The sequence below is a fragment of the Muntiacus reevesi genome, chromosome 9 (assembly GCF_963930625.1).
Source record: "Muntiacus reevesi chromosome 9, mMunRee1.1, whole genome shotgun sequence".
In the NCBI taxonomy this organism is placed as follows: domain Eukaryota; kingdom Metazoa; phylum Chordata; class Mammalia; order Artiodactyla; family Cervidae; genus Muntiacus; species Muntiacus reevesi.
The window spans coordinates 28,063,348-28,078,181 of record NC_089257.1 but is presented as its reverse complement, the minus strand read 5'-3'; the positions used below and the strand labels follow the sequence as shown (position 1 = coordinate 28,078,181).

General features: G+C 37.4%; 1 protein-coding gene across 4 annotated transcripts in view; it reads left to right on the top strand.

The window, feature by feature from the left end:
* QSER1 (glutamine and serine rich 1) overlaps nt 1-14,834 on the top strand; it is a 78,267-nt gene that overhangs the window by 21,294 nt on the left and 42,139 nt on the right. For 3 of the 4 annotated variants that reach the window (XM_065943908.1, XM_065943906.1, XM_065943909.1), the window contains exons 2-3: nt 13,062-13,174; nt 13,575-13,736. In XM_065943908.1, coding sequence (XP_065799980.1) covers nt 13,062-13,174; nt 13,575-13,736 — 275 coding nt within the window. Of the gene's footprint in view, nt 1-12,769; nt 12,832-13,061; nt 13,175-13,574; nt 13,737-14,834 lie in introns of all 4 variants that reach the window. The other variant, XM_065943907.1, reaches the window with a different exon arrangement.

Sequence of the window (14,834 nt, the reverse complement as noted above, 5' to 3'; positions counted from 1 at the left end):
CTCCAGGCAGGAACACTGGGGTGGGTTGCCATTTCCTTCTCCAATGCATGAAAGTGAAAAGTGAAAGGGAAGTCGCTCAGTCGTTTCCGACTGTTAGCGACCTCATGGACTGCAGCCTACCAGGCTCCTCTGCCCATGGGATTTTCCAGGCAAGAGTACTGGAGTGGGGTGCCATTGCCTTCTCCGGAAACTGAACATGGATTGTAATTACTTATGAGTTATCTATGATATGCCAGATCCTGTTTTGGGTTCTGGGGTTATAGCAGTGAAGGAAGTAAAGGCCCTGTCCTCATGGAGTTTTCATTTTGGTGGCTAATAGGCAAGCTAGTAAATAATGTCAGGTGTTTATTAGTGCTCTGGAGAAAAACAAAGCAAGAAAACAGGGTCAGGCAATGTGGAAAGAGGACAGAGGAAGAATGTTGTTTTATATCATGTGGTCAGGGAAGTCTTCTGTGAGGTGAGGTTTGAGCAGAGACCTGAGGGGAAATGAGGTAAAACAGCTTTTTATGTTTACGGAGGAGCAGCCAAAAGACCTATGTGGCTGGAGTGGAGAATAGATAAAATTGGAGGTTTAAGGGAGCAACAGTTAGGTAATTTAGTACATTGAGAATTATTATAAGAACTTTGGCTTTTCCTAGAGTGAGATGGGAAGCCATTGGACAGATTTAAGCTTAAGATAAGTTTTTGTGTTTTGGCTTTACTTTTTTTTTTTTAATATTATTGAGCTTATAACACTGTTAGTTCAAAGTGTGCAACATACTAATACAGTATTTCTGTACATTCCAAAATAGTCACCATCTGTCACCATACAATATTATTATATTATTGACTATATTCCTCATGCTGTGCATTTCATCACTATGACTCATTTATTTCGTAATTGAGAATTTGTACTTCTTAATCTCCCTCACCTATTGCACTCATCCCACCCCCCCCCCAAGATGTACAGATGGCGAACAAATACATGAAAAATGTTTAATATTACTCATCATCAGGGAAATGCAAATCAAAGCACAGTACAATATCACATCACACCTGTTAGAATGGCCATTGTCAAAGAAACAGCAAATAATAAGTGTTGGATAAGGTGGGGAGGAAAGGCAGCCCTTATGCACTGTTGGTGGGAATGTCAGTTGCAACTACTCTGGAAAACAGTATGAAGACTGCCTAAAATATTAAAAATAGAACTATCATAGGACTTCACTTTTTAAGGGAGTGACTCAACTGAGAGTGGGGAGTGGGAAGGGTTAAGGCAGAAGCAGAGAGACCAATTAGGAGGTTATGATTATCCCTTGCCTGTTAAATGATTGGAATTTGCATGGATTTATGGAAATAAGGCAAAACAAAAAACCAACACCAGAACCTCCTGACATTTAAATTATCTTGATCCTTATTCTTACTCGTAAAAAGATTTCCAGATTTGACAATGGCTTACAGCTTTTTCTTAGTGTAGACTGTACTTTTTAGATCCCTTTTTTAAAAAAAACATTTTTGACTGCGCCTCTCAGCTTTTGGGATCTTAGTTCCTGACCAGGGATTGAACCCCAGCCCTCAGTAGTGAAAGCATGGAGTCCTAACTACTGGACCACCAGGGAATTCCCTGAGAGCTGTTTTAGATTTTCAGGTAGTGCAGGGTTCCCATATACCACCTCAACCAGTTTCCCCTATTATTAACTTCTTATATTTTTATGGTACATTTATTACAAGTAGTAAACTGATACATTGTTATCAACTAAAATCCATAGTTTGTTCAAGTTTCCTTAGTTTTTGGGTGATGTCTTTTTTTGGCTCTCCAGGGACACTGCTTTACATTTCTTTAACATATCTCAGTAGATACTTTGCCATCATAATTTCTCAGACTTTTCCTTGTTTTGATGACCTTTATATTAATAGTTATGAGAGGTACTGATCAAGTATTTCATAGAATGCCCTTCTCTTGGAATTTGCCTGATGTTTTTCCATCATAATCAGAATGGAATTGTGGGTTTTCCAGAGAGAGATCACAGAGTAAAGTGTTATTTTCATTACATCATAGTAAGAATACATCTTATCAACATGATTTATCACTGTTGATATTGATCTTTACCAACTGACTGAGGAAATGTTTGTCAGGTTTCTACACTTGTAAAGTTACGGGGTTTTGTGTTTTTGGTTTTTTTTTTTTTTTAGTCCTCTTTTTGGTACTGTCCTCTTTAGAAGAAAATTGCTATGTGCAGCCCACTACAGAGTGGGGAGTTATGGTCTACCTCCTTGAATGTAGAATTGCTGCACAAATTATATAGTATTCTTCAAGGGAGATTTTTATTTTTTCCTCTTTTTATTTATTTAATTTTATCAGCATAGACTCATAGATATATATACTACTTAATTTTCTTTGCTCAAAATGTTCCAGCTTTGGTCATTGGGAGCTCTGTCAATTTACCTCTTTGTCCCTTTGACATATCCCCATAAATTTAAGGTTTTTCCCCCCCCCCTCTGTTTGTTTGATCAGGAACAAAAGGCAAAGATGGTCAACATCTTTAGGTAAATGAAAATCAAAACCACAGTTTGATTACCTCTTCACATCTACAAGGATGGGTATTATAATAAAAATTTTTAAAAAAGGCAGTAACAAGTATCAGCAAGGGTGTTGAGAAATTGTAACTCATTAAATATTGTTGGTGGAAATGTTAAAAGGTATAGCCAATTTGGTTGGCCGTTCCTCAAAATGTGAAACATGGAGTTACTATAAGACCAGAATTCCACTCCTAGGTATACACCCAGGAAAATTAAAGCTGTCCATCTGGACAAGTCTTGTAATGCATGTTCGTTGTTGTTTGGTCGCTAGGTTTTTTTGGACTCTTTGTGACCCCATGGACGGCAGCACGCCAGGCTTCCCTGTCCTTCACCATTTCTCAGAGTTTGCTCAGACTCACGTCTATTGAGTCAGTGATGCCATCCAACCATCTCATCCTCTGTCGTCCCCTTCTTCCTCCTGCCTTCAGTCTTTTCCAGTGTCAGGGTCTTTTCCAGTGAGTCAACTCTTTGCATCAGGTGGCCAAAGTATTAACTCTACAGCATCAGTCCTTCCAATGAATATTCAGGTTGATTTCCTTTAGGATTGACTGGTTTGATCTCCTTGCTGTCTAAGGGACTCTTAAGAGTCTTCTCGAGCACCTCAGTTCTAAGGCGTCAGTTCTTCTGCGCTTAGCTTTTTTATTGTCCAACTATCACATCCGTACATGACCACAGGAAAAATCATGGCTTTGACTATACAGACCTTTGTTTGCAAAGTAATGTCTCTTCTTTTTAATACACTGTCTAGGTTTATTATCACAACCTTGTCTAACTCAACAAAACTATGAGCCATGCCATGTAGGGCCACCCAAGATGGATGGATTATGGTGGAGAGTTCTGACATAATGTGGTCCACTGCAGAAGGGAATGGCAAACCACTTCAGTATTCTTGCCTTGAGAACCCCGTGAACAGTATGAAAAGGCAAAAAGATAGGACAAAAATGAACTGCCCAGGTCAGTAGGTACCCAATAGGCTACTGGAGAAAAGTGGAGAAATAGCTCCAGAAAGAATGAAGAGGCTGAGCCAAAACAAAAACAACACCCGGTTGTGGATGTGACTGGTGATGGAAGTCAAGTCCGGTGCTGTACAGAACAATATTGCATAGGAACTTGGAATATTAGGTCCATGAATCAAGGCAAATTGGAAGTGGTCAAACAGGAGTTGGCAAGAGTGAACATTGACATTTTAGGAATCAGTTAACTGAAGTGGGCTGGAATGGGCAAATTTAACTCAGATGGCCATTATATCTACTACTGTGGGCAAGAATCCTTTAAGGGAAATGGAGTAGCCCTCATAGTCAACAAAAAGAGTTCGGAATGCAGTACTTGGGTTCAGTCTCAAAAACGACAGAATGATCACTGTTCATTTCCAAGGCAAACCATTCAGTATCACAGTAATCCCAAGTCTATGTTCCAACCACTGATGCCGAAGAAGCAAGATGTGCTTTTCATCATAGAGGACTGGAATGCAAAAGTAGGAAGTCAAGAGATACCTGGAGTAACAGGCAAGTTTGGTCTTGGAGTACAAAATGAAGCAGAGCAAAGTTTTGGCAAGAGAACGCACTGGTCATAGCAAACATCTTCTTCCACCAACATGGAAGAAGCTTCTACACATGGACATCATCAGATGGTCAATACCGAAATCAGATTATACTCTTTGCAGGCAAAGATGGAGAAACTCTGTACAATCAACAAAAACAAGACCGGGAGCTGACTGTGGCTCAGATCATGAACTCCTTACTGCAAAATTCAGACTTAAATTGAAGAAAGTGGGGAAAACTATTAGACCATTCAGGTATGACCTAAATCAAATCCCTTATGATTATACAGTGGAAGTGACAAATAGATTCAAGGGATTAGATCTGATAGATAGAGTGCCTGAAGAACTATGAACGGAGGTTTGTAACATTATACAGAACACGGTGATCAAAACCATCCCCAAGAAGAAGAAATACAAAAAGGTAAAATGGTTGTCTGAGGAGGCTTACAAATAGCTGAGAAAAGAAGAGAAGTGAAAGGCAAAGGAGAAAACGAAAGATACATCCATCTGAATTCAGAGTCCCAAAGAATGACAAGGAGAGACAAGAAGGCTTTTTTAAGTGAACAGTGCAAAGAAACAGAGGAAAACAATAGAATGGGAAAGACTAGAGGTCTCTTTAAGAAAATTAGAGATACCAAGGGAACATTTCATGCAAAGATGGGCTCAGTAAAGGACAGAAATGGTATGAACCTAGCAGAAGCAGAAGACATTAAGAAGAGGTGGCAAGAATAGAAAGAACTATACAAAAAAGCTCTTCGTGACCCAGATAGCCGTGATGCTGTGATCACTCACCTAGAGCCAGACATCCTGGAGTGCAAAGTCAAGTGGACCTTAGGAAGCATCACTATGAAGAAAGCTAGTGGAGGTGATGGAATTCCAGCTGAACGATTTCAAATCCTGAAAGATGATGCTGTGAAAGTGCTGCACTCAATACGCCAGCAAATTTGGAAAACTCAGCAGTGGCCACGGAACTGGAAAAAGTCAGGTTTCATTCCAATCCCAAAGAAAGGCAATGCCAAAGAATGTTCAAACTACTGCACAATTGCACTCATCTCACACACTAGAAAAGTAGTGCTCAAAATTCTCCAAACTTGGCTTCTTCAACGGTATGTGAACCGAGAACTTCCAGATGTTCAGACTGGATTTATTTAGAAAAGGCAGAGGAACCAGAGATCAAATTGCCAACATCCACTGAATCAGAGAAAAAGCAAGAGAATTCCAGAAAAACATCTGCTTCATTGATTACACTAAAGCCTTTGACTGTGTGAATCACAACAAACTGTGGAAAAATATTAAAGAGATGGGAATACTAGACCTCCTTACCTGTCTCCTGAGAAATCTGTATGCAGGTCAAGAAGCAACAATTAGAATCAGACGTGGAAGAACTAACTGCTTCCAAATTGGGAAAGGAATATGTCAAGGCTGTATATTGTCACCTTGCTTATTTAAGTTATATGCAAAGTACATCATGTGAAATGCCGGAATGGATGAAGCACAAGCTGGAATCAAGATTGCTGGGAGAAACATCAATAATCTCAGATATGCAGATGACACCACCCTTATGGCAGAAAGTGAAGAGGAACTAAAGAGCCTGTTGATGAAAGTGAAAGAGGAGAGTGAAAAAGTTGGCTTAAAATTCAGCATTCAAAAAACGAAGATCATGGCATCCAGGCCCATCAAGTTATGGCAAATAGATTGGGAAACAATGGAAACAGTGACCTGCTTTCTTTTCTTGGGTTCCAAAATCATTGCAGATGGTGATTGCAGCCATGAAATTAAATGACACTTGCTCCTTGGAAGAAAAGCTGTGACCAACCTAGACAGCCTATTGAAAAGAAGAGACATTACTTTGCCGACAGAGGTCTGTCTAGTCAAAGCTGTGGTTTTTCCAGTAGTCAGATATGGATGTGAGAGTTGGACCATAAAGAAAGCTGAACATCGAAGAATTGATGCTTTTAAACTGTGGTATTGGAAAAGACTCATGAGAGTCCTTTGGACTGCAAGGAGATCCAACCAGTCAATCCTAAAGGAGATCAGCCCTGAATATTTATTGGAAGGAATGATGTTGAAGCTGAAACTCCAGTACTTTGGCCACCTGATGCGAAGAACTGACTCTTTTGAAAAGACTCTGATGCTGGGAAGATTGAAGGCAGGAGGAGGAGGGCATGACGGAGGATGAGATGGTTGGATGGCATCACCAACTCTATGGACATGAGTTTGAGCGTGCTACAGGAGTTGGTGGTGGTCAGGGAAACCTGATGTGTTCATGGGGTCGCACAGAGTCAGACAGGACTGAGTGACTGAACTGAACTGAGGTTTGTCATAGCTTCTTTCTTCCAAAGAGCAAACATCTTTTGATTTCATGGCTGCAGTGACCATCCACAGTTATTTTGGAGCCCAAGAAAATCAAGTTTGTCACTGTTTCCATTGTTTCCCCACCTATTTGCCGTGAAGTGATGGCTTTGGATGCCATGCCATGATCTCAGTTTTTGAATGTTGAGTTTTAAGCCAGCTTTTTCACTTTCTTGTTTCATCTTCATCAAGAGGCTTTTTAATTCCTCTTCACTTTCTGCCATTAGGGCGATGTCATCTGCATATCTGAGATTATTGGTATTTCTCCCATTAACCTTGATTCCAGCTTGTGCTTCATCCATCCCAGCATTTCACATGATGTATTCTGCATAGAAGTTAAATAAGCAAGGTGATAATATACAGCCTTGATGTACTCCTTTCCCAATTTGAAACCAGTCAGTTTTTCCATGTCCATCACAGTGTAATTCATAATAGCCCAAAAGTGAAAACAACCCAATATCCATCTGTTGATGAATAAACAGAATGTAGTAATTGTGCTGTGTGCTAAAGTCGATTCAGTTCTGATTCTTTGTGACCCTATGGACTGTAGGCTTCTCTGTCCATGAGGTTCTCTTTGCATGAGTACTGGAGTGGGTTGCCATTTCCTCCTCCAGGGGATTTTCCCCAGCCAGTGATCAGACTCATGTCTCTTAGATCTCCTGCATTGGCAGGCAGTTTCTTGCCCACTAGCGCCACCTGGGAAGCCCAAAGGAGTATTATTCAGCCACTAAACAAAGTACTGATAATGTTCATGCTGTAACAGGATGAACCTTGAAAATGTGGTTAGTGAAAGAAGCCAGTCACAAAAGACTTGTGTATAATATTATATGATTCCATTTATTTGTGATGTTGTAAGTGGGCAAATGCATAGAGACAGAAAAGTTAGGAGTTGCTAGGGACTGGGTAGAGGAGGAAGTAATGCTAATACAGGAAGTAATGCTAATGGGTCCAGGTTTAGTTTTGAAGCACCAAATTGTTCTAAAATTGGATTATGGTGATGAGTACATGACCCCAGGTATTTAAAAGAACTCTGATTTGTACACTTTAAAGGGTGACCTTTATGGTATGTCCGTTATATATCAATAAAAGTGAAAGTGAAAGCCAGTCATGTCCGACTTTTTGTGACCGAATGGACTATACAGTCCATGAAATTTTCCAGGCCAGAATACTGGCCTGGAGTATTCTCCAGGGGATCTTCCCAACCCAGGGATTGAACCCTGGTGTCTCACATTGCATGCGGATTCTTTACCAGCTGAGCCACCAGGGAAGCCCATATATCAATAAAGCAATCATTAAAAAAAAAAAAATCAGAACAGAATAACAAAAATTAGATACTTAGGGATTTATACTTTCAAGAATTATACAGTAAGTACTACAAAAAACATTCTAAGAAGAATTAAAGACCAAAAAAAAAGAGATATACTCATCAGTTAGAAGGCTCGATACTTTTAGATGGTTGTTTTCCCCAACTGATGTATAGAGTTCATGTACGGTTTTTGTAAAAATTGACAACTGACTCCAAAATTTCTCTGGGAATATGTGGCATGGCCAAAATAATTTTGAAAAAGAAGAAAATTCCAAGGTTTCTACAACCTGAATCATTTATCAGACTGTGTGTTATTGACCTAAGAACAGACACTGATCATTGTAACGCAGCAGTTAAGAACAGAACCACAAATATGGCTAGTTGACATTTTTGGACATGGGTTCAAAAATGTTCTTTAGGTAAAGAATAATCCGTTTTATTTTTTTTCTGTTGCTGCACTGTGCAGTATTTGGGGTCTTAGTTCCCCAACCAGGGATCAAATTGATGCCCTCTGCAGTGGAAATGCAAAGTCTTGACCACTGATATACAAGAGAAGTACCAAGAATAATCTTTCTGATAGGTAGTACTGGTATAACTGCATATCCAAATTAAAGAATTCCGTGCCATACATCATACCATGTGTAAAAATGAATTCCAAGTGGATCATAAACCTAAATGGAAAAATTAATACTTCTTGAAGAAAATAATAGGAAGAAATCTTTGAGATATTAGACTCTGCAAAGATTTCTTAGTTATGACATCAAAAGTACAATTCATAAAATAAAAAAAATTATTCTGCTCTTCTAAATACAATTTTAGGAACATATAAGCCACAGATTGGGAGATAATGTTTACAAAATATGTTTCTGACCAAGGATTTGGTTCCAGAATATATAGGCAACTCCTAAAACTTGTTAATAAGAAAACAAACAACCCAAAAAAGTTTGAGAAAAAAAAATTGAGTAGATAGTTTACCAAAGAAGGTTTCTGATGCTCAACATTGTTAGTTATTAAGGAAATACAAATTGAAACCACAGTGAGGTACCACTGCACACCAATTAGAGTAGCTAAAATTTTTTTAAAAGGAAAGGAAAACAAAGAACTTATAATGCTTAGTGCTGCTGAGGATGCAGAGTAACTACACCAGACATACATTACTGATAGGAATGCAGAAAGGTGTAGCCACTTTTGAAATCAGTTTCTCTAAGGTTAACCAAGTTTAAAAGCGACTCAGCCATTCCCCTTCAGTGGTATTTACTCAAGTGAAATGAAAACTTACATCCAGACTAAAACTTAGTTACATATTTTTAGCAACTTCATTCATAATTGCCAAAACAGAAAAGAACTCAAGGGTGCTGGAAGTGATGAGTGAATTTAAAACCAACAGCCTTTGGTCGGAGAATGATGGCAACCCACTCCAGTACTCTTGCCTGGAAAATCCCATGGACGGAGGAGCCTGGTAGGCTGCAGTCCATGGGGTCGTGAAGAGTCAGACATGACTTCACTTTCACTTTCACTTTTCACTTTCATGCATTGGAGAAGGAAATGGCAACCCACTCCAGTGTTCATGCCTGGAGAATCCCAGGGACGGCGGAGCCTGGTAGGGTCTATTGGGTCGCACAGAGTCGGACACGACTGAAGCTACTTAGCAGCAGCAGCAGCAGCAGCAGCAGCCTTTGGTACATCTATATCATGGAGTTATACTCCACATGAAAAAATAATGAGTTGCTAGAAGTGGGCATTACCCTTTGCCTACAGAATGTCAGCTTTTCCCCCCCCCAGTGCTTGGCTCCTTGCTGGGAGATTCTAAGCGTCAAGAGGAAGTCATCTGGGATATTGCCAGACAGCTTGCCCAGATAGCACATGGAATCTGCCCAGGGCTCATGGACGGCCCGGCTGCACAGTTTAGGAATGAGAGCCTGTCAGAGGCGGACAGGAGTATCTATTTGTTCAACAGATACAAAGATTTAGTTATGCAAGCTGAGTGAGTTGTTCATCGTTGATGAACAGATCTTCTGTACAGCGTGGGGCACATTGTTAACAATACTGTATTGTGCGCTTTAAGTGGGCGGCTCTCATGTGAAGTGCTCTTACTACAATAAAATCAGTTGGTTAGAACTTTAGCCTGGAAGAAAGCATTCACAATACATATATCTAACAATGTGGATCCAGACTGTATCTTAAAAACCTATTACAACCCAAGACCACTAACAATCTAGTTTTTTTAAACAGCCAAAATTTTGAACAAACTTTACCAGAGAAGCTAAAAGAATAGTCACATGAGAAGATGCCCCTCATCATTAGTTATTATGAAAATGCAAATTAAAACACGAGATACCACTTTACCTACCTAGAAAGGCTAAAATTAAGAAGACTGAAAAGATTATGTGACAAGGATGTAAAGCAAAAATGTAATGTTGATTAATTGCTGATGGTACTGTAAAATGGTTAACGTGCCTACCTAACGACCCAGTTATTCCATTCCTAGGTATTTAACTTAAAAGAAGGAAAACGTATACCCCCAAAAGACTTGTATACAAATGTTCATAGCAGATTTATTCATCATAGCATGTAACTAGAAGCAATCCAAGTGTTCATCCATAAGTGAATGGATAAACATAATTGTGGTATCTTCAGATAATTTAATCAAAAGGAATGAACTACTTATGTATGCAGCAACGTGAGTGAATCTCAAACATTATGCTGAAAACTTTAAAAGCCTTGTACAAGAGTATAGACTATGATTTGGGACAAGCAAGCCTAAATTTTAGTAACATTATTTAGTAACATTAGGCTTCTTAATGGTTATTTGAGGCCAGGAGTGAGATGAAAAATGTATTGACTGCGAAGGGACATGAGAAGCCTTCTGTTGTGATGGGAATGTTCTGCAGGTTGGTTGGGATTATGGTTATACTGTTGTATACATTTGTCGACAAAGTGTGTACACACTGAATTGTATGCTTAAAATAGGTGCACTTTATTGTATGTAAATTATATTGTACCTTAGTAAGTTGATTTTAAAGTTTAAAATAGATTTTAAATTAATCCTAAAATTGAATCTTCAAACTAAAGCAAACTCTAACTCCTATATATCTAATTAATAACATAGCCATACAAATAATTTACTTAACTTTTGAATTAGTATTCTAACTGTATATACTTAATGGAACATAATCTTTAGACAAAAATGTATTGTGAACAAATACTTTTACTTGGTGGTTTTGTTTTTGGTGAAGGTTGTATTATTTTCAGATAGAGCTAATGAGTAAATCTGTAAGTGTCAACTGGGATTCTGACTGTAGGAAAAGGAAAATATGTGTGAAATGGAGGAAGATGAGGAATGCTATATTGGATTTGAGTTAGAGTTGTCATGCACTCATCATTTTAAAAAGACATGTATTTCCTAGCTTTGTCCACTTAAGGGGCCTAAAATCAATGAGACCTCAGGCATTGAATATACTTGACACACAGATCTTGGTTTCAAAATGCCATTGCCCACTAAAAGACTTCTACTAGAAATGGTTGACTTCAGGTCTGGTACAGAATTTAAAAAAACAAGATGAACCTGAAACATCTTGTGCTAGAAGGTAAGAATGTGTCAGAGCACCATGGAGGACATGTGAAAAGGAAACAGGATTGATGAGAGAAATTGAATATCATGATAATGATTTTTTTTAAGTATAATACATATACATTGAAAAATATATTAGTATACATTTATATATTATGTGTGTGTTTATATAGATAAGAGAGAAAAGGGGGAAATGCTCATTTTTATAGAAGAACACTAACTTTTAAATACTGAAAGTACTGTAAGTAGAGCACTGCTGTTTCTAATCTCCAGTACAATAATTAAAACAAAGATCATTAACAGTTGGTGTTTGAAACCATTAGCTATTGGGACAAGGCATTGACACTGTCTTAAAAGTTAACACCTCTCAATTGTATATTAATTTCAAAGAGAAGAAATAACTACGTTCAGAGATCTGACTGCACCGTAACCACTTCAAGTTTAACATCGCCAGTAATGAGACAAACTGAGAGTATGTGTGTCCTCATGAGATGCAATAGTAATCACAAAGCATCTTGATGTACTTCTCATGAAGAAGCAATCAGACAAATCTGGTATTTGGGATAGTACAAATACAATACAAGTACATTCAATTGACTTGGATTTCCCAAAATAAAAAAATCCATGTCATGAAGTCAAAGCAAAAGGGATCTGGAATTAGGGGCAAAGTGGAGACACTGTTCTAAATGTGGAGACATAAGCAAATATAATCTTGAATTTTGATTGCATCCTTCAAAGAGCTTTAAAATTGTGAAGACTGACAACTGAGGGAAATTGGAATATGACCTCTGTATTAATCACATGCAATAATGACATCATAAAATTTCTTCGTCTGGTAATGATATTTGGTTATATAGCTGAATGTCCTGTTCCTAGGAGATACCACTGAATTATTTAAGGATGCAATTTCATGACATCTGCAAGTTATTTTCAGGTAGATTAAGAGAAAAGCGTGTGTGTCTGTGTATAAACGTAAAACAAATCTGCCTCCTTAGCGCAGTAGGCAGCGCGTCAGTCTCATAAATGTAAAACAAGTATAACAAAATGTTAGCAGTCTTTGAATCTTAAGTGACAGGTATGTAGATTATTCCTTGTTCTATTTCAGTTTTTCTGTGGGTTTAAAATATTCAAAATAAAAAAAATAATTAAAAAATATTCAAAATAAAAATCAAGGGGAGAAAAATATCTTGTTCTGAATTACTCTGAAAATGTATAAGCTTGAAATTTTCCAGAAGAGTTACTGGGAAATAATGTTAATTATCAATTCATTTGAACTATCTGATATTCCAGAGAATGTTAGAGGGACTTTAGAGATTATCTTTTCTAGGTCCCTTATTCATACAAGTGAAGAAATGAGTCTGACAGTAATAGAGTCACTTACTGAAATCACATGGTAAGCCAGTAGTAGCTCCTGGACAGTGAATTCAGCTGTTCTGTTTTCCAGGATATTTGTTGCTTTTCCTGCTGTGCTATGATATCTCTTCCACTAAAAGGACTTTGTTGGAGGTAAAGTTAAATTAAGAAAAATACAGTGTATCATTTTTTCTTCCTTGTATGTCTTCAACAGTTCCCCTGCATTTTGACAGTATTATGAGACCATGTTTGATCTCTTGATCTATAGGTCAGGAATTTAGTGAAAGATATATGCTTCTTTTGATAATTGCCTTCCTAGAATTCTTTTGATCATCTGGTTTGAGCTGTGTGTTTTTTGTCATTTATTTTTTTTTATCCTCTAGTTTAAGCTATGAAGAAGGACATCCCTCAAACTCTGAAACAGACCTCCTTCAGAGACAGACTTTTGCAGCCTCTCATCAGCTTCCTGGATATGCTGCCACACCTCAGCCAACTGGTAAAAATTCTCCTGTGAAATATACCCTGAATCTGGGTGCATTTAGTGAATAAGAAGGAAAATCAACTTCCACATGTTGGGTTATGAAAGTGTACAGGACAGAATGGTTCCATGGGAAACACTAGAATGAAAATGAGATTAAAAGCTTTGTCTTTTACTAATGGGAAATAGTTACATAGTTAATTAGTACGGAAATCTTTTTTCCTGCATCTCTATAGATTTTAAATTACAACTATGCTTAAGCAAATTAATACTTGTTTGCCATTCAAAATGAAACAGTTTAGGGTTGTAGCACTTTGGGCCTCAAATTTCAGTGATTCCTTTTAAAAATAGCATCAGGAATATCCTTTTATGTTCATGTATATTTTTACTTTGGGATACATTTTATCTTCAAATGCAGGTCTTTCTGGAGTATTTGATACTAGTGTGAAGAGTGCCAGCACTAACACTAAAGAACCTTCAGTGATGAATTTTCTCTCTGCTGTTGAGTCCCGACCTGCTCAGGCTGCTTGTCCAGGAACTACTCTTTTACCACAATTCAGGGCCCCATCCTGGCAGACAGGTGACTCTTTGTTTTCAGAACTTTTAAGTCCTATAGAAACACTGCTGAAAATTCACTTTTTATAGTCTTGTCATGATGGTAGTGTGGCTGAGAGTGATGTTAATTATTGATTTTCCAGTGAACTTTAAAACCTGGAATTTTTCACTATTTTAAGGTGGACAGAATTCAAGAAATTGTTACTAGCAGAAATTCAGTTTTAGCACTCTGATGAAAACTAACAAGTTGAAGAAGGTAGGTAATTGTTAAAAGGTAAATTCTAGATATAAAGTTTTTACCTGGCAATTTAAGTAGTCCCTTATTTACTTGAGAGAAGAAAAGATTAAATTTCTTTTCCTTTTGTCCCTCATGTTACTTTTATATAGGTATAATTGACATGTAAAATTGTAAGATATTTAGAGTGTACATTGTAGTAATTTGGTACATGTTTACATTGTGAAAGAATTCCTCCATCTGGTTAATTAACACACCTATCACTTTACATGTTTATCTTTTGTGGGGAAGTTGGTGAAAGATTAAGTTTTATTTTAGTGCCTTCAGACTGGATAGGTGGTATAGTAAAAAAACAATCTTAGAACTGATTTCGTCATTAGAGTTAGGAAAGTTATCCTTAAGTGAACAGAATAAGTCATTCTTTAATAAAAGCTAGTACAAATTGATGTTATTATATTATGTACTTTTCTATTTTATTTTTCTTATTTCATTTTTCTGTTACCCCTTGAAATTGTTTGTGTATATTTTTATTTTTTGCAGGATGACAGGTTATTTTTTTATTAAGGTTTCATCTTAAAGACTATACTTTTAAGTAATAGTTATCGGAAATATTTTATCATTTTGATGTAGATTCCATTAATACCATTGTCTTTTCAGTATGTCTGAGAAACTTCTGCTTCCAAAGAAACAATGCGTTAGTGTGGCATAACACAAAATTTTTTTAAAAACTAAAACATATAGTAGCTTTATTTATTGCTTCCTGGGATAATTTTACATTACATGTATTTAGTTAATTCTAAGCATTATTTATTGTTTCAAGAGTAACTAGATGTTTTCTGTCCTTGTAGTTGTAATACTGTTTTGTTGCAGCCTGTCTTCTGGGATCTT